Below are 18,613 nucleotides of genomic sequence, written 5' to 3'. Positions count from 1 at the left end.
TTTGTGTGATACCTGTGTTTGAGCTGCATCTGTCGTAGCAGAGGGCTTGAGTCAACTGCAAGAGCAAAGCACTGCATGCAAACGTCTGTCTGATGCTTACAGTGATACAACACTGTTGTTTTACTGTGGATTTAATATCTTTTCTGGCTGCCATTCTGTACTGAAGCGATGTTCCCATGGCTTCCATCCTGTATCGCCTTGTCTTTCTCTGAAATCCCCCTGATGTGATGCTGCCTGGTTTAGGTGTAGTGTTGGAGCACACGGGAAGATTATTTTCAGATGCATCTCCCAAAAGGACATCTTTCTCCAAATTTCAAAAAAAAAGAAGTTTATTTTCATCAATAACGATTAAGGAAAAACCCAGACAAACATCGACAGAAGCAAACAGAACTCAGAGGTAAAACACACTTCTGTGACACTCCATAAGATTTCAGCTTTGACACACAGGGATTTGGGGTCTTGTGAGACAACCTCCCGCAGTGGGACATTCCCACTGAAGCTGTGTATGGGATGCACAGTGTGACACCCAGACATGTTCAGACCCTCATCTATTAGCAGTAACCATGGATTCCAAGAAGTTGCAGGAATTTTGGAAAAAGAGATTTGTTTTTATTTTTTTTTCTTGAAAGGGAGAGTTTGATGCTTTTTGCCAGCAGCAAACTGTTTTGGAATATGGTAATGGATAAAAGCAATTCTTTAGGCAGTTCTGCTTCCCATCCCTTCAGCGGGGAGCCTTATTCTCAGTTGGGAGGTAAACAGATACCATTGCTTCATGTTAAATAGGGAAAAAGTTAAGAGGTCACTGCCCCATTCTAAAGCCTCTGCAAAGCATGGAAATCCAAGAAGATGTAAGTAGTGCATCACATGTTTTCCCTGCATCACTGGACCACACAACAGACTGGTCACAGGCAACAAAGGCTATGGGACACCTCCCTCAAACACAAGAATGCTGAATAGGGTCCATTCCCTGCCTGACAACATAAAAGAAAATGTACATTTGTGCCTGGGGTGATTCTATGGGCTGGGCTGCACAAGCCAGCACAGGGCAGTGGTAATGTTCTACCCAGCAGTTGTTGCTGAGGCTGCAACATAGCAGAAGTGCATCCAGGCCAAGTTTACACTGCTGAGGGTCTCAGGTCTTATGCTCAGGGACAAACCCCCACCTCAGGAGTGCCAAGCTAGCATGATGAGCTGCCCAAATCTTAGCCCACACTCTGGTTTTGCAGCTCCTGCTGAGGCCAATGTTCCTCCAGCCAGGTGCTAATTGCCTCCAAACCATCCTGCTCAAAGCTAGCTTGTATCTTCCTACATTACAGGCCAGCAGCAAAAGCAAGACTACGGTGTAAACATACCATGTATCTCTCAGACCCCAAGTGAAACTTTATTTAGACAGCTGAAAAATATAAATAGGTAAATTTAAAAAAAAAAAAAAAGATTTTTTTCTGGGTGCTTTTGGAGAGAGCTGCCTCGAGGGTCCGTATTCCTCAGACTCACTCCACTAAGATACCTTCACTTTGCCTTTCTCAGGAGCTGCCTCGTGGAGGAGTGGCTGCTCATCCCCATTCACCGACAGCATCCTCTTTTCTGGTGGCTGCTCCTCAGGCTGGCGGGCAATCAGCAGGCGGCAGGTGAGCAGGATCCCAAAAACCAGAGCATGGGCGTAACGTTTGAGCGGGTCCCCCACTAGCTGGTGGAAGAAGAGCACAGCCAGCACCAGGAGGAGGAGCAGAAAGTTGGCCACATCTTTAGGGCGGCCGGGAACCAGTGTCATGACAATGCCACATGCCACTTCTAGGGCTCCGATGCTCTTGCGGAGAAGGATGGAGCTGACTCCCATCTTCTTCAGCATGGGGAGGGCACGCACGTAGCTTTTGTAGGCTCGTTTCTGAAACCAAGCATCATGCGGTGATGTGAGAAGGGAGAGGTGACTTTCATTGACATAGGTAAGTGTGGTATGGTGTAAAGATCATAGAGTCATACAATCATACAATCATAGAATCATAGAATGGCCTGGGTTGCAAAGGACCACAATGACCATCAGTTCCAACCCCCTGCTATGTGCAGGTCGCCAACCAGCAGACCAGGCTGCCCAGAGCCACATCCAGCCTGGCCTTGAATGCCTGCAGGGATGGGGCATCCACAGCCTCCTTGAGAAACCAAGATCAGTTCAGTCATCACAAACCCCACTGGCATGATACCCCTCTGTAGCCATAAAGCTTCTGATGGATATTAACACTCCATCAACCTGCAATGCTCCTTCAGGAGCTGGAAGACAGCTGTGCAAACTAGAAGCCAGTGCTGGAGCTAGGAGTGTGTTAAGCACACCTTCTCCCAAAATCTGAAGTTACCATTGCTACGATCAGCAATGCAGAACCATGTTTAAAAAAACCAACTATCTGAGAGTATCATGCCCTTAAATAACACACCTCGTCCCCGCCAAGCCAGGGCACAGAAGGTGGAAGAAATCACTTCCCATCTCAAAACAACACAGAGTGCCCCAGGGCTTGTGGGCAGGACAGACTCAGTGTGGGACAGACAACGCATCAGAGCTCAGATTCACCTTTGTGAGTCCTGCTCCTGCTCTTACACACCTCTGTCATCCTTTCTTTCCTCAGATAAAAGCAAGCAGACACTTGACATCTTTGCCCTCTGATTTATGCTGGATTTAGAAGCAGTGTGAGCTGCTGCCAGCCTCCTTCCACAGCTGCCTCCTTGTTTCAGGAAAGAAGCAACCTCTGTCCTTACATGCACTCAGGTTTTTGCATTTGAACATGAGCTATAGGTGGTTTTGCACATTTACTTCCCAAGCAGTTTTGGAAACCTGCATTATGGGCACACAGAACTTCCCCACTTCTCTGTGAATTTTAAGAGAAGCTGACGATGCTGTGGTTGAACAATATTCAGTTTTGTCATTTTTGCTACCAAAGATCCCTTGACCAAGTGGATGTAAGGTAAGAATGTGCTTTGAGACTTCTGTCAACAAAAGCTCTCCTCAAGGCAGCAGTTTTTAACAGATAGATAAAGCAATGGGTTGGTGGTATGCCCTGCAGCACTCTGGTATTCCAACAAACAAACAGCTGTGCGTGCTTTTTGCTGAATGGGAAAATAAAACTAATAAAGTCACTGCACATTTGGGTAAATAGCAGTGGTTCTCTGTTTGCTTGGGGCAAGAAGTCACACACTGATGAGCAAAATCAGGTTTTCATCCCCATCTTATCTATTTAACATATCACCCTGGTTTGCTGTGCAGCAAAAGCATAGAAACCTAATGAGCCTCAACACAGCACAGGGCATTAAGAATGGTGTTGTTGCCCAATGTCTGAATGCCTCCACTTCCTCTTTGTAATAAAAATGCAGATCATCCCTACCTGTAAGCCTCACTCCTGGCAAAGCATAAACCCACAAAGAAGCCCAGTGCTATGCAGTGAGCATTCTGCAATGCTGCTAAACCTCAGCGCCTTGTTCCTAAACTTCACTGAGGCAGCAGGAGCCGGAGAGCTTTGTTTTCTGGTCATTTTCTTCTCACTTCTCACTCCTGAGTTATTCTGCAATGCTGTCCTCTATCAGAGACGTGTGCAGGTCTGCAGACACAGCACTGCCGTTCAGATGTTATTTGAGAGCTAAGGAAAAGCAGGTGCAGTGATGGGAGAGAACAGAACGTGCTGGAAACTTCCATCACTATTTCTTACGGGCCCAAGAATTACACCGGCGCTTTTCCACCATTGCAAAGAATAAAATGAAAATGGAGGAGGGCAGGAGAATAACCCAAGGCGGATGGGAGCAGAGGGCCAGCCCTTGCTCTTGCTCTGGGATTCTCCCAGCTGATAAATGCACACGGTGCCATCCCCTTCCTTAGCACCCTATGGGGGAGAGATCCATTTCCCAGAGCACAGGGAGTAATTAGGTGATTCTTCACATCTTCTTCTGCCTGCTAAGAACCCCACAGCATCTCACGGATGGGAATTAATCTCACACAAGCCCGGTGAGGTGGGGACACTCAGTGCCATTATTCCTGCAGCAAAGCACCCGCAACATCGAGTGTGATCCGGGGCGGGCATTGCCCAGGGATGGCCGGACCCGCAGTCCCTCCCCAGACCCCGCACCCCGCACCCATCCTTCCCCCATCTCTAGGGAACAGCGGTGCCATCCCATCCTCCTCGCCCCGCTTTCTCCCAGGGAGCGCAGGAGGATGCCCGCATCTTCTCGCTCGGTTCCTCCCGTACCCAGCGTACAGCTCCCTCCCTCCCATCGTTGTTCCGCAGCGATCGCGATCCCCAACCGAGAGCCTCACGGCCGCCCCTCCGCCGGCCTCACCATCTCGTTGTAGGCATCCCTGCTGAGCCGCGGGGTCAGCTTGATGGTCCCCATGAAGACAAAAAAGAGCCCCAGGGCCACCGAAAGGGCGACGATGGTGATGGTCCTGGGGGATGCCATCGAGCCGCCGGGATGCGGTCCTAACGCGGCCTCCGGGCTGCGGTCACCATGGAGGGAAGCGAGGAATAACGCTGCAGAGGCAGCGGCAGGGATGCGGCCTCTCCGCCCCGCGGCCGCCGGGTCCTAACGCCCGCCCCGCAACACCCCGCAACTCCGGGCACGGGCTGCTGCTCCCGGAGCACCGCGTCCCAATAGGGACGGTGCAACCCCGCTGCCAGCTCCTCCCCGTGCGTGTAGGGCTCCACAGCAACCGTGTTTCCTGATCCCATGTTTTTCTTTTTTTTTGTTTTTGTTTTGTTTTGATGTAAAGTCATTCTCTCTCTCCCCTCCTTTAATTTGCGGCCGATTTCCTTTTGGCAGAAGAACAGCCTGGCAGAGATCTATTCCCACCTTACAGCAAGAAGCCGAGGTGTAATTATACAAAGCAATGATGCTGGAGAACCACCTCTGCTACAGAGCCGGGCTGTGAGCTGGGGGGGCTCAGCGTGGGGAAAAGAGGGCTGCAGGGGGAGCTCAGTGCAGCTCCTGAAGGGATTTTATAAGCAGCATGGGGACTGACTTTTTACAGGGGCGGATAGTGGCAGAAAGAGGGAGAATGCCTTTAAACTAAAAAAAAAAAACGATTAGCTTAGAGGTTAGGAAGAAATTGTTACAGAGAGGGCGGTGAGGCCCTGCACTGCTGCTCAGAGAATGTCCCACCCATTGGGACATTCAAGGCCAGGTTGGATGGGGCCCCGTGCAGCCTGAGCTGCTGGTTGGCAGCCCTATGCATGACAGGGGGTTGGAATTAGGTGATTTTTATGGTCCCTTCCATCCTAAGCCATTCTATGAGCTGAAAACGAGAGGGAAAGCATGCAAAGGGGCAGCACGAGGGAACCTGTCTGCAGGGTGCCTATCACCTCCCTTCTGCTGTAGGATCTGCTGTAACAAGCCCCGGGTCCTGACCCCATGCATTTGAAGAGCCCAGTGAAGGTGGCTGGCACTGTCCCAAGCTCTTAGGGACGTAGCTTAGTGGGGAATACTGGCAGTAGGTGTACAGTTGGACTTGATCTTAGAGGGCTTTTCCATTCTCAGTGATCCTACGCTCCTATGAAGCTCAGGGTTCCTTAGGACCAAATCACAGCTGTGAGAGATACCAGCAGGCAGAGTCTTCAGGGCAGAAGCTTTCCCTGTTTCCTTAGAGGTTTGTCAACCTCCGTTCAACCAATTTCCTCTTTCTGAGGAAACTCACAACCCGACTGCAGAAACATTCTGCTGACTGAGACCTACCTCCAATTTGCAGCAGTTTCATTTTCTGAAGAGCTGGAGAGAATTTCAAGCACCTTTGAGGCTCACAGCTTGTCAGCCAATGAGAAGGGCATAACATACAAATACCTTCACTTCGTTTATGCAATTAGCCTGGTTTATCTATTTATTTGGCTACTGAAGAGCAACACAATGAGAAAACAACTTCCAGAAATCATTACGTTTCCATATAAGATTAGGCAACCCACAGTAAGAGCAAACAGAAAAGAACTAATTTCTTGAGATTCGTATTAAAATAAGTTCAAGTCACAGCCACATCCACTCCTTAAGGACATCAGGAGGTCGCTTCCTGAGCTCACAGAGCTGCAAACCTCCTCGTTGTCAGCGGGTGAGCAGCAGCACCAGCTCACAGTGAGCAGTGTGAGGGAACATGTCGATAGGGACAGCCAGCGCGGGGGCAAACGGCTCTCCTTCCAGCTTCTTCCCTGGGTCAGGGGGGCAGCACAGCCTGCAGGAAGAACAGCATTGGAGGGCAACCTTCAGACCTGCAGTGTAAGCCTTCCCGTGCCATTAGCTTCACGGAGGAGGCATTAAGAGAGTATCTTTAGGTTGGCTAACATCCGTCAGCCCTCAGCTGGGGGATTAACCCTAAGGAGGTGACTGCTAATCCCAGGAGCTGGCTTTGCTTGTTGGCTGGAGGCCCACCTTCCTGCAGGGAGCGTGGGGTTGTGGTTTCCCACACCCTTCTGCATTGTTATCATAGAATCATACAATCCTAGAATGGCTTGGGTTGAAAAGGATCACAGTGATCATCTAGTTTCAGCCCCCTGCTATGTGCAGGTCACCAACCAGCAGACCAGGCTGCCCAGAGCCACATCCAGCCTGGCCTTGAATGCCTGCAGGGATGGGGCATCCACAGCCTCCTTGGGCAACCTGTTCCAGTGCCTCACCACCCTCCGTGTTATGCTGGGGAAGAGCTGTGCACAATGTCATTACAACACCTTTGCATTCTTTTCTACCCCTGAACGATGCATTCTGCTGGCACTCAGCCCCAGGAATACCCACTGCTTCAACCAGCGCAGCTTGCAGGTAAACCCAAAGCAGTGCAAAAGCACAAACCACTTCTGGCCACACACTGACCGGGGTCCCACCTGCAGAATTAACCCAGTGAAATTTGGTAACAACAAAAACCCTCCTGGGCTGAGGACAGATCCTCAGGTCCCAGTCCTCAGGGCACACAGCAGCGTCATTAACGTCAGCAGAAAAGAAAAGAGAAGGCTGCTCACTCAAGGAAGTTCCTCATGGCTTCACCCTCCGGCTTGCAGGAGATGTAGAGCAGCCTTCGGATGGCCCCGCAGCTCCGGATGGCCCTCACAACCCTGTGATCTGCAACAGCACAGCACCATCTCACCATGTCCTGGTGACATTCCAGCTCCTGGGGACAATCCACAGCAATGGGCAGCATCTGGGCTATAGGGCCAGTCTGAGACTTCCCAATACTGGCCCAAACCCATAGAGGCCATGAGGGTGGTTGTAGGGCCAGAGTGAATATCTAGAGAATGAGTGAGCTGGGGGCTTGGAGCCAGCACAACAGCTCACACACAGATTGCTCAGAACTGTTTCTTTAAGGTGAAAATAAATGGTATATCCTTACGGATCCCAGCTCGGGATGGGTTCACCACTGCAACAAGGGGTCGGGCATCCTCCCACGATGAGAGCAGCTCTGGTAACACAGCCTCTGCCTTTCCACTGTGAAATTCACAGTTTGAAATTCCTGCAAAGCAAAAGCAGACACGCAAACAAAGTGCACTCTCAGACAACCTAACACAAAATCCCACTCTTTGCTGACTGGAGGGAGTAGTTAGGAGCAACCCTTCACTTTTGCTTCAGGTTTCTCAGCAATAGCAATGGTTAAACTTACCATTGAATGCTGCATTCCACCTGGCATCCTCTATTGCCTTCTGCACTATCTCAATACCAATGACCTTGGACACGTGGCGAGCCAGAGAGAGACCAATCGTGCCTGGAAACCAGGGATGCACAAACACACCACATTTCAGTGTAGGAAAACAAGCATTGGAGTTAATGTTGGGCATGGAAAGCACCAGCCCCAGGGAGCTGTGGTGTCCCATCCCTGTGGCTGGGCTGGATGGGACTCTGGGCAGCCTGAGCTGGTGGAGGGCACCCAGCTCACAGCACAGGTGGGACTGGGTGGGTTTTAAGATCCCTTCCAACCCAACTGCTCTATGATTCATGCTGCTCACCCGTCCCACAGCAGACATCGAGGAGCACAGTGTTTGTGGCAGCCTGGCTCAGCTCCCTGACTGCCTGGTACAGCACTTCTGCTCCACTTGTGTTCACCTGGAAAAAGGCATCTGGAGAGATGCGAAACGTCAGGTCCAGCACGTCTTCGAAGATATGTGGTTCTCCATGAAGGAGCTGGAAGGGTGACTGCTCATGGGAACAGCGTGTCATGGTGCTGGAAGGACACATAAAAATAACACCCTGCAAGGGGCGGCGTTTCATTGCCCCTTTCCTGGGGTGCACGTTTGCTTTTATTCCATCTGAGCATTTCAACAAGATCAAGGAATTGTGACACTTTTGAGGGATCTGCAACTTGCTGAGAATTGAATAGGGTCACAATGACGTAGGGTGGGGTTGTGGCCCTTTGGAGAGGGCTGTAGCCCTGGGATGTATTCCCACTTTTGCTGCTGATGTGATTTGGCAATGATAGGATCATTAGAATCCATAGATAGAATCATAGGATCCAAATGATTTGGATCATTTAGCTTGGAAAAGATCCTTAAGACCATTGAGTGCAGCCATCAGCCTGGCAATACCCAGGTCACGTCCCTAAGAGCACTTTAGATTTTCCCTTTTGTTCCCCAGGCTCAACACTCCCATGGGGCAGAACCATATCCAAGTATTTCTGATACTTCACAACAAATGCGAGGTGCAGCCCCCTTAAAGCCACGTCCACAAGAGCCACCACTACCTCTCCTGGAAGTACAGTGACGTCAGGGCACACGCTGCTCCAGGTCCACAGGTGAAGAACTCTTTCAGCAGTGCTTTCTGAGCAGCCAAAGCCTCCTGGAAGAGAAGGAAGGAATGGTTGGGTCAATATGTCCACAGAGCTCCATGACAGCCATTGGGATGGCCTGGAGATGGCACACTCCCACTCACCTGGCCCAGCTGCTGGGGGTGGAAGGTGACGATGGCCATGGTGTGGCCGTGCTGGGAGGTGCGCACCACCAGCTCCCTCCAGTGCCCACCTTCATGGAAAAGGATGCAGGAGCCCAGAGGGGAGCAGCGGATGAACTGCTCATAGCACTGCATGGAGCACAGCACAGTGAGGGACACAGCCCTCATCCTCATCTGATGCTGTGCCCCAAACAGTGACTGTTCCACCACTGCCCTCTGTGCTATCGCAGCTGAACACCGAGAGAAAACTCTTTGCGAGGAAAGCAACACATTTCAATCGTCCCACTTTGAGATTCTCATCTGTTTTAAATAGCCATTAATTGCTGCTTCATTAACTTCACTCCAGGGGACACTTCTGAGGTTCCGGCATTAACTTCCGTGCTTCAAAAAGCATTTTTTTCATTGGCCAGAATCAGAACAGATCCAAGAACAGCACATAACCACACATCCATATACATACCCATACAAACTGTATATACACAAACACACAACCAATGCAGTGTTCCCCCAGAAGGAGAGACAGCACTCTGTCTATTCTCCCACCTGCAGACAGACGTGATATTTACTTTACCTGGGCCACTTGTTTGTGCTTTAGGGGTATGTTCATCATGTGGTCAGTTCTCACGCAGACAATATTTCTTGCTGGAGAGAGAGATGGGTATTTGAGGGGTTTGTTTCACTGCAAACCATGCAGCGTGCAGCGCTGTAAGCTGGAGAAAAGCCTTTCTTCTGAATCACCCCATTGTGCAAAAGAGAAGAAAAGGTGGTATGTAAGCCCAGCAGCCCTCACCCAGCACCACTCCTGGCCCCATACTGACCTCTGCCTGTCCCCACGTACAGCCCCACTGTTTTGGGGTTCCCATCCGGCCCTCGGTTCACAGAGAACGTGGATTTGTTGCGGTACCCATTGACAGTGGGCTGAAGGAGGAAAGAAGGAAATCAAGGCCTTGTACAAGGGCTGCTCCAAAAGTGATGCTTCCTGTTTTATGATGTTGGCCCCCAACGTCAAAGGCAGATGCTGGGGTTGAAGCTTCCCAACAATATCCCAATTCCTTTTGTTGCCATGTGACAGATGGCAGCAGAGGGACGGTCTGACAGAATGCCATCTGATGTGGGAGTGCAGATGAAGCACAGGGGTGTCAATAAGTTCCTCCACGCACAAAAAGTGGCACCCACTGCCATTCAACAGCACTTGCTGGGCATTTGTGGAGCCCAACCAGTGGATGCAGCACAGTGGCTGCTGTGCTTCAGTAGTGGTAACAGCAACAGCGGTCACTACTTCTGGTGCAGATTTGTATGAGTGCAGCATACAGCTCTCGTTCTGCAGTCTGCAAAGCAGATGGCAGCAAAGGAGCTCCTCTGGAACCAACCATGGGCACTCACCGAGGGGACCACGGGCTGCAGGGGACAGCAGAGCATTCCAGGATCCTGCACACCTCCTCCCAGCTCCAATAGATGTGATGTCAGGGTCTGCAGAACCTTCCTCACGCTCTCATATTTCACCTACAGAGCAGTCCTAAGCCAGGAACACTCCCACAGGACCACACAGCCTCTATGGACCACACAGCAATGCAGACACCATGGCCCCAAGGGTGGGTCTGGGGTGTTGGAGCAATGAAGCCTCCATTAACCTGTCCTGCACTGGGCAGGGCCTAAGCACCTTTTGTGCTTTAGAATAACTCAGGAGTGAAGGCAGCAAAAGGTGGGGTTTAGGGATTTGGCTCAGTGAGCATGGTGGGGATGGGTTGGGGTGAGATTTGATGATCTTTGAGTTCTTTTCCAATCCTAATAATTTTGGGGGGTTGGACCAGACTGCTGTGCCAGATCCTAAGGGCAGTTGCTCAAGGGGATGGAAAGGGACATTGGGGCAACACAATGGAGAAATTCCAAGTGTGCACACCTTACCTGCAGCTGCTCCTGGTATGGAAGTCTCCACAGCGGCGTCGCTGCATCTGCCAACCTGGAAAGCAAAACAGAGGGCTCATGCTCAGAGATGCTTGGGGTGGGAGGACCCAGGAGCCACAGCAAACACAGGAGCCACAGCGAGCACAGGACAGGCTGAGCCTCGGCCCCTGGGGTCCCAGATGAGCCCCCATTAGAAGACAGAGCCAAGAACAGCCCTGTCTCCCTGGAAGTTTCCCATAGAAGAACAAGACACTCCTCTCACTGCTCACTCCTCTGCCTGCTCACACTGCTGGTCACTGCTGTGAAAGCTGCATGGGATGAAGCTCAGTATGGACCAATGCAGTTTCTGCACTGCATAAGGGGAATTATGGGCTCCTGTACATGGCCAGCCCTCCAGCAGCAGTTGGGAGATGAGCCTTGGAACCCTGTGATACTTATATCCAAGCCAAAGAGAGCAGGGATGCAACACACAGAGCTGCCTTGCAAAGAAAATAAGGGAGGACGGGGTGAGATGGATATAATCCAAGCTGTCCTAAGTGTCTATCAAGTGCTCAGCTGGATATACTGCTATTCTTCCCCACTGGGGCTTTGGGAGCTGCATTCAAATCACCAGCTGATTCCAAGCACAGAACTGTGAATCACATGGGTGAGTACTTTCTGCTTGCCAGAAAGGCAGTTGCTCTGTCCCAGCTCCTTCCCTCTTGCTTAGACCTCTTTGTTTGCCCTTTCCATTACTTCTGTCACAGCTGAGCCTCTCATTTCTACCTGACAAGTGGATGGAGGTGTAACCTTTAAACTCTCAGTGCAGCCCCTTGCTCTGGCACTGACAATCACAGCCAGGCTGGTGCTTGCTGAGGGCAATAAACACCACGGTTGCTCAGGGTTCTGACAGCAGACAGCTGAGCTGTGCATGCAGTGCGCAACACACAGACCTTCCCAACTGCAGCCCTCCATACCCAAATGCTCCCCCACCATGCACAGCACACACATCCCACTACCGCACCTCTCTTCCCAGAAGGATGCTGGCAAGCTGCAGCCCTCCCCATCCTTCCTCCTTCTCCTCTTGGCTGCTCCCTCCCCTGTTGGCTGTCGACAGTCCCACCCAGGCAGGCTGCTCAGGAACACGGGCTGTGGGGTCAGCAGGCGGAGGCACCGGCGTGTCAGCATGGATGCATGGGGCAGGGCCATGGCAGGCAGCAGAGGGGCTGCTCAGAGCCCTCCAGCCCACCATGCACCCTGTGGTGTCACAGCAGATGTCACAGCTGTGAGCCCCGACTACACCTGGAATAGAGCAGCAACAGGCGTGATGATGCTTCTCCGGTCCTTTCCATCCTCAGATTTGAGTGTCATAGAGAATTTGGTGAATTCCCCATGGATCTGAGCACGACTGCTCAGTTTTCCCAGCACAAAGATTCTCAGCAGTGACCCAGAGTTATCAATGCGGTGATTTGGGCTCACCTGAGCCTCCTGAAGACATCCCAGGCCTGGGATTAACATTGCATAGGTATCATTCCAGTTACTGAAATGAGGCAGAGCAGAATGGCTGCTGCTTTGCATAACCACCACATAATATTCTACTAATAATTTACAGCATAATATTCCAACAGTTTAATGGATCATGATTGAAAAGGACACAGTCTCAAGTATGCTGGAAGCATGAATTTATTTATTTTTTGCTTCACCGCGTGATACATCCATCACCAATTTAACTACACAATAAACAATAATCTCAGATTAAAGCATATAGCAGCTAAAATTCTTATCCAGACCCGGGGTTAACATGCGGAGGGGTGGGGTGCTCCACTTACATGCAAAGGGAATGAAAAATTGCTTTTCACCTGAGCAAGCTGCAGGCTGCAGCCATTGCAGTGCGGAATCCAGTGGGTGCAGGGCAGCAGCAGCTGTGTGCTGTAATGGGGCCGTGCTGGGGTCACAGTGGGATCACAGCAGGGCCATACTGGGGTCACAGCACGGCGGAACCGCCGCTTCCCGACAGCCCCCGCGGCTGCACGTCACCTCCTGCCTGCTAGAGATAATGATCCCTGTGCTGCTTTAAGCTAGAAATGAAAAGGATGTCGGTTTGCATCCCACCGCCCGGGGATGGGGTAAGGGGTGAGACGTGGGGCACCCAGCAGTGAGCTCAGCCCTGCAAGCCCTGCGGCTTCCATTGTGGGGGAGGATGTCTGCGGGGGGGTTGTGCACACTGAGCACTGCACACAGGCACTGCTGTTGCAATGCTGAGGCTTCTGAACCACACAGTGTCACTGCTGCAGCTCGTCAGCACTGATCGGAAAAGAAAAAGAGCGTTGTGACATTTGTATGCAGCTTTCCATAGGAAAATCTTTGCTGGTTGTGTTTTCCCCCCACCTCCGCTGAAGAGATCGTCATAGAATCATAGAATGGCCTGGTTTGAAAAGGAACACAATGCTCATCCAGTTCCAACCCCCTGCTATGTGCAGGATCACCAACCAGCAGACCAGGCTGCCCAGAGCCACATCCAGCCTGGCCTTGGATGCCTGCAGGGATGGGGCATCCACAGCCTCCTTGGGCAACCTGTTCCAGTGCCTCACCACCCTCTGAGTGAAATATCCCTCTCTCCTGCTCATCATACAGAGAGAAAACAGATACATTCAGACTGAAGCTGCTCATACCTTGATTGGAAAGATCAGATCATTCAGTCTTTAAGGAAACATTTTATTCTCCCAAGTATTATTCAGTGTTGGAGTTTTGTGGTCACTACGGCAGTTTGGTCTGAATGAAGCCCCACCTCTCACTGCCCAGCTCTGCTGCCCAACAGGGAGCTCATGCTGCTGCTCCACCTCTGCACTGCCCTAAGAATAAGGGAACAAATGAGGTGTGGGCATAGAACAGGATAAAAATACCGAGAAATATTCTCTTCTGCAAGAAGGGAGCAGGCGCTGATGAAGGCAGCAACTCCTGCACATCCCTCGTGGGTTTCTCTTTTGGAGCTGCTGCAGAACAGCAGAGCTGAGAAGCTCAGAGCCAGCTGCTCCCATTGGGGCTCAGGGGGCACTGCAGCCCCTCTGCCCACTGCAACCTTCCTGAAGCAATGGCCCCAAGAGAGCTGTGCTGTGCCCAGGAGAGCTGCCAGCCCCTGCAAATGTGCTGATGAGAGGGGCAAAGAGCTAAAGGAAGCCCTGAGCTCGGTGCATGGAGATGTGGGGCTGAGCTGAGGTTACAAAGGCTGCAGTAATGAGAGAATATAGCTGATGCTGTCGTGGTTTCAGGTTGCAGGGCTGCAGCATTTCCTGGCAGGTCTGTTGCACAAGTCTGGCAGTGCTCACCTCTGTGCTCCATCATGGAGCAAAATATTCCCTGGCTCCACGAGTGATGCTTTGATGCCTCCTCATCCTTCCCAGATGCTTTTGCACTGCACCCTCTCCTGTCCCGTCCCTTTTTTCCTCTCTCTGGTGAGAAGACGATGTGTCCTTAGTAATGATTCATTGCCCATTCCCCTTCTCACTCCTCCCCTCTCCTCTTCGTCTGCAAAGGAGCCCAGCTCTGCTCCTGCCCTCTGGGCTGCCCGGGGTTCCCAGGCCAAGGCCAAATCTCCTTTGGCACTTCCAGCTTCATTCGTGCTCAGAAATATGCTCTTCAGCTATGCCAGCTGTGGTAGGAACAAACAAGGTCCCAGCTGTCCTTTTCTCCTCGTTTACTCCCATGGAGACTCTGACCCCGGTGGTGTTACATGAATCGTAGAGTCATGGAACCATTATGGCTGGAAAAGACTTCAATGACACCAAGTCCAACCCTGACCCATCACACCACGCCCACTAAGCCATGTCTCACGGAGTGGTTCCATCTTCCCAGCAAGCCTTGTCCTATAAATACCAGTGGCCAGAGCCAATCTGCAATGAGGAAATCCCATTTTCTGGACCTTGACCCTACAATTCCGTCACAGACCTGCTGGGGGTCAGCCTGCCCTGGTTGCTCAGCAGGACTCCCTTCAGCCTGCCCTGGATGGTGCAGAGCACGGCCCTGCGGAAACTGCTGGACAAGAAAAAGAAGATAATGGGGTCGAGGCAGCTGTTGAGGGCTGAAATGCAGAGCACCAGCTCGTTAGCAAGGTGCAGACCTTGCTTCCAGGGCAGGCTGGAAATGGCCCCGATCTGCGCCAGGATGTAAGGGATGCGGACAGTGTGGTAGGGGGTGAAGCAGACAATGAAGATAACCAGGACCACAAAGGTCTTGGTGATGGCTCTCGTGCTGGTCTTCTTGTTCAGCTGCTGGGCCTTCACTGAGGAGACCTGGTGCAGTTTGGCAAATATCTTGCTGTAGAAGTAGAGGAAGAGCAACAGCACGATGAAGAAGGCAGCTACTGCGGCCATGTTGAAGGCTGCTGCCATGGTGCTTTTGCTCCTGAAGTGGAAGCATTTATGGTCACAGGGTCCCTTCCCTCTTTTCTCAAAAAAGAAAGGCAGCATGAAGGCAAAGTTCACCACCCAAACCATTCCAGAGGCCAACGTGCTACAGGACACGGTGTGAATCCTGTATTTCTGGAGGGGCCGGATGATCTTCAGGTAGCGGTCCAGGCTGATCAGGCTGAGGAAAGTGATGCTGACATACATGTTGAGGTAGAAGAAGGCCCCAACAATATTGCAAAAGACACGAGGCTCACTCCTGTCCTGGAAGGCGATGCGGAAGGGCAGGCAGAGGGCCAGCAGGAGGTCGGAGAGGGCCAGGTTCCTCATGTACACAGTGATGGAGGTCTGGCGCTGCATGCTGCATGAGAACACCCAGAGTGCCAGCACATTGCTGAGCAGCCCAATGGCAAAGATCAGTGAGTACATCACAGGCAGTGTCACTGAGAGGAACCCATCGTGGATCTGACAGCAGGAATTGCCCAGGAGCTGCTGAGTGACTTCAATGGCAGGAGGGGGGGTGCTCTGAGGGTCCATTGTAAGCGTTCAGATCTGAAATGAGATGTGCAGGAAGAGCTGCAAGGGGTTTTGGGGCGAGCTGGAGGCATGTGGGCATTGGGATGTATGGGGAGCACAGCCACCTATGGTATCCAGTGCCCCAAATGCAATGGAAAAATGGCTTTGGGCAAGGAACAGGTTCTGCTGGCTCTCTGTAGGGAAATGTCCACTGAGGATGTGCCCATTAAACACTGGTAGGAAAGCAGAGCCTGCTCCTGCCTGTCCCAGCTTCTCCCAACTCTGTGCCATGAGGGAGGTTGGGAATGGGCGGATGAGACTGTGGCTCTGTGTGAGGTGAGCTGCTTAACAATGTCTGGAGTGAGGGTCAGCCCACCCCAAGCTCTGATTTCACACAAGCGACAGAACAGGTATAGCAAATATGAATTCAGGACATGTGCAGCCCAGGGACCCAACGCTGTGCACTTGGACATCCTCTGTCAGCACCTGCCCCATTGGGACCACCTGCAGAACCCTTTGCCTGCCCATGAGCTCCTGCGTGCCCCAATGCCTCCCTCCCCTTTCCACTTTCCATGATGCTGAATGATGGAGAGCTGAAGAAATCTCCAGCTTCCCTCCCACATACCACAACTTCTCTAATGCCCTTCTCTGCTCCCTCTACACCTGCCCAGCACGCCAGGACAGCAGGGCAGGGCAGCACGCCTGGATGGAGGCTGCAGAGCTCCATGAGCTTGCTGCTTGCAACTCACAGTGGTAAAAAAAACAGGGGGCTGAGTGCTCCACATTCACCGCTCACAGCTCACTGCATAGCAGTGTTGCCACAAGCACCTAATGGTTTCAGAGCACCGTGCTCTGCCTGTGCACCCATCACAGTGCTCTGAATATACTTTGCAAGGGGCAGCACAGCCCCTGTGCACACAGACAGCACAGTTTGCATGTAAAGACAGCCCTGCAGTATGCTCTGTGTGTGTCTGTATGGCACAGCAGTGTGGCCACCACCTGCAAATGGTCCCATGCCACAACCCTGCTTAGCGCCAAGCTCTCCCTCCCAGCTCTGAGCATGGCCCCCCACCAACTGGCATCCCTGACCCGGAGACACCCACCTCACCTGGCACTCCTCAGCTCCTGCACCGGCTGTGACGGAGGTTCCTGTTCCTCGTGGCCCCTATAAGCCCTTGACTGGTGACGACACCTCCCATCCCACTTCCCTCCCACATGGGCTTGCCTGGTTTTCCCCTCCTGGCCCTTGTGGGGAAGGTTGTGCAGAAGGTAAGCTCTGCAGTGCACCCAAGTGCACCGGACACAAATAGGCTGATAGGTGTGAAAACGCCCCATAGAAGGATCCCGTAATCCACTCCTTTTGGTACCTGCGGGGTACCACACCAAGGCCCACATCTCCCTGCCTCAGGGCTGCATCTCCTCCTGCCCTGTGGGATGCAGAGCAATGGACAAGCACTGAAATACCTCCAAATGACAGCTTGTCTGTGACAGCACTTCTGCTAGAATCCTTTTTAGGATGGTAGGAAGAGCCCACAGGGGTGGGAGGTGAGGGTCCAGGCAGCTCATCCCCACCAGCCCTCACCCAGCACCGAACCAACAGCAGTCACGTGCCTGGAGCAGGTTGTGCCACAACAGAATCCACCTTCCTGGATTTATTTATCTCCAGATTTGCTCTCACAGATGCAAATGGCCATGGTGGGTGGACGGGGAAGGGGGCTGTGAGGGTAGCAGGAAAGAGGGCTCAGTTTTGAACCCTTGGCTATGCTCCTTGGGTATCTGGCACCAACATCCGACCCCAACGGAACACAAACTGCAGCAACGTGTGGGCAGGATAGGAAGTGTGTGAGGAGGTGCCTTGTTCCATCCACAGAAATCTCAGAGCCTGCTGAGGGGAAAGCAGAGGCCATCGAGCCCATTTTCTCCTCCTTGTCTTGGTATGTCGTGCTGGCTCAGCCTCACCTCCTGCCCTTACTGAGTCAATCTAAAACCCAACCTGCCAGACACAGAGCAGAGAAATAGCTGTGTATAGAGAAAGCCTGGAGATCTCCGAGGGCATTTCTACAGCATCAGCTCACTGGTGTCAGTCGCTCTGCAACGCACATCTCTGGGTACCTGCACCCATGGAGGCACAGAGCACATCTGCTCCTGGCAATGGGAAAGGACAGAGCAGCAAGCAGCAGACTCCTGGTTTTTGCCACCTTGTGCAGCAGCCAGAAAGCAGCAGGAGGAGAAGCGAGGCATGGCTTGTGGGGAGGACAGCCTTCCTGACATCAATGGGCACTGCTGGGTGGCAGCAGCCCGACTGCACACTGCCATCCCGTGGGCTCTATGTGGTTTTAAGTGCAGGAAGAGCACTGCCTGCTCACGGCGGGTGTTTGCGGAGGAGGCAGATCAGCACTACACCACAGCACTGTCAGCCTGGGGGATTTTGTGCTGCAGAGGGATGAGTTACATTATCCACCTTGCAGTTTCAGGCAGCAGCTTTGTGGAACGCTCTGGAATTAATAGGTCAGAGAGGGGTTTTCTTAGAATTCCGGGGGTGCTGATTGCATGCACTGAAACTTCACCACCCGTGTGAAATACCGAGCGTGAGCTTCACTCTCAGACCTCAACACCTGCACTGCCCTTTGGGACCGAACTTTTACCCACGCGGGGAAGTTCCCACGGCGCAGCATCCGCACGGCACTCTGAGCACCGGGCAGAAAGCTGAGCACCTCCTGCGCAGCACAGCGTCTGGGGACAGGGAGGAGCCAGCCCTGCCGCAGGGCCGGCCTGCCTGCCCTCGGAACCGCTGCTGCCAGGCTGCTGCAGGGCACCGGGCTGCACAGAGCACCGGGGAGCACCGAGCGCCGGGCTGCATGCCGGCCAGGGGGCGTGGCCTGCACGATGTCGCCACGCCCCGTAGATGGGCGGGGCTCAAATGAGATCAC

The 18,613-nt window shown here is 52.4% G+C and overlaps 3 protein-coding genes across 6 annotated transcripts; all 3 read right to left on the bottom strand.

The window, feature by feature from the left end:
- Positions 1–331: 331 nt before the first annotated feature.
- TMEM35A (transmembrane protein 35A) lies at positions 332–4,689 on the bottom strand. Its single transcript, XM_031594120.2, has 2 exons — positions 4,315–4,689; positions 332–1,885 (listed from the first exon to the last, which is right to left on the bottom strand). Exons 1-2 carry the CDS (start codon positions 4,432–4,434, stop codon positions 1,499–1,501), a joined length of 507 nt encoding a protein of 168 aa, XP_031449980.1. The 5' UTR covers positions 4,435–4,689; the 3' UTR covers positions 332–1,498.
- Positions 4,690–5,814: 1,125 nt separating this feature from the next.
- TRMT2B (tRNA methyltransferase 2B) lies at positions 5,815–12,781 on the bottom strand. 3 transcript variants are annotated; one of them, XM_090150436.1, is made up of 13 exons: positions 12,594–12,781; positions 11,789–12,066; positions 10,786–10,840; positions 10,264–10,383; positions 9,699–9,798; positions 9,452–9,522; positions 8,863–9,009; positions 8,675–8,769; positions 7,944–8,158; positions 7,601–7,702; positions 7,334–7,453; positions 6,966–7,149; positions 5,815–6,187 (listed from the first exon to the last, which is right to left on the bottom strand). In XM_090150436.1, exons 2-13 carry the CDS (start codon positions 11,971–11,973, stop codon positions 6,061–6,063), a joined length of 1,521 nt encoding a protein of 506 aa, XP_090006562.1. In that variant the 5' UTR covers positions 11,974–12,066; positions 12,594–12,781; the 3' UTR covers positions 5,815–6,060. The 3 variants fall into 3 exon arrangements, with proteins under 3 accessions (XP_090006562.1, XP_090006561.1, XP_031449982.2); XM_090150435.1 differs by having other exon boundaries at positions 12,624–12,779; XM_031594122.2 differs by having other exon boundaries at positions 6,966–7,065; positions 12,624–12,774.
- A 178-nt stretch (positions 12,782–12,959) lies between these two features.
- LOC116229577 (putative G protein-coupled receptor 34) lies at positions 12,960–18,425 on the bottom strand. 2 transcript variants are annotated; one of them, XM_090150438.1, is made up of 2 exons: positions 16,792–18,425; positions 12,960–15,719 (listed from the first exon to the last, which is right to left on the bottom strand). In XM_090150438.1, exon 2 carries the CDS (start codon positions 15,702–15,704, stop codon positions 14,691–14,693), a length of 1,014 nt encoding a protein of 337 aa, XP_090006564.1. In that variant the 5' UTR covers positions 15,705–15,719; positions 16,792–18,425; the 3' UTR covers positions 12,960–14,690. The 2 variants fall into 2 exon arrangements, with proteins under 2 accessions (XP_090006564.1, XP_090006565.1); XM_090150439.1 differs by having other exon boundaries at positions 16,787–16,813.
- Positions 18,426–18,613: the final 188 nt, after the last annotated feature.

The sequence above is a fragment of the Phasianus colchicus genome, chromosome 14 (genome assembly GCF_987193195.1).
Source record: "Phasianus colchicus chromosome 14, bPhaCol1.hap1.1, whole genome shotgun sequence".
Classification (NCBI taxonomy): Eukaryota; Metazoa; Chordata; class Aves; order Galliformes; family Phasianidae; genus Phasianus; species Phasianus colchicus.
This window is presented reverse-complemented; position numbering and strand designations above follow the sequence as displayed.

Coding starts and splice junctions, on each gene's coding strand:
- TMEM35A (XM_031594120.2), bottom strand. CDS start 4,434: ATGGCATCCCCCAGGACCATCACCATCGTCGCCCTTTCGGTGGCCCTG. Junction 1,886..4,314: donor GGGATGCCTACAACGAGATG/GTGAGGCCGGCG, acceptor GCTTGGTTTCAG/AAACGAGCCTACAAAAGCTA.
- TRMT2B (XM_090150436.1), bottom strand. CDS start 11,973: ATGGCCCTGCCCCATGCATCCATGCTGACACGCCGGTGCCTCCGCCTG. Junction 10,384..10,785: donor CATACCAGGAGCAGCTGCAG/GTAAGGTGTGCA, acceptor ACTGCTCTGTAG/GTGAAATATGAGAGCGTGAG. Junction 9,799..10,263: donor TGCAGCCCGTGGTCCCCTCG/GTGAGTGCCCAT, acceptor TTCCTCCTTCAG/CCCACTGTCAATGGGTACCG.
- LOC116229577 (XM_090150438.1), bottom strand. CDS start 15,704: ATGGACCCTCAGAGCACCCCCCCTCCTGCCATTGAAGTCACTCAGCAG.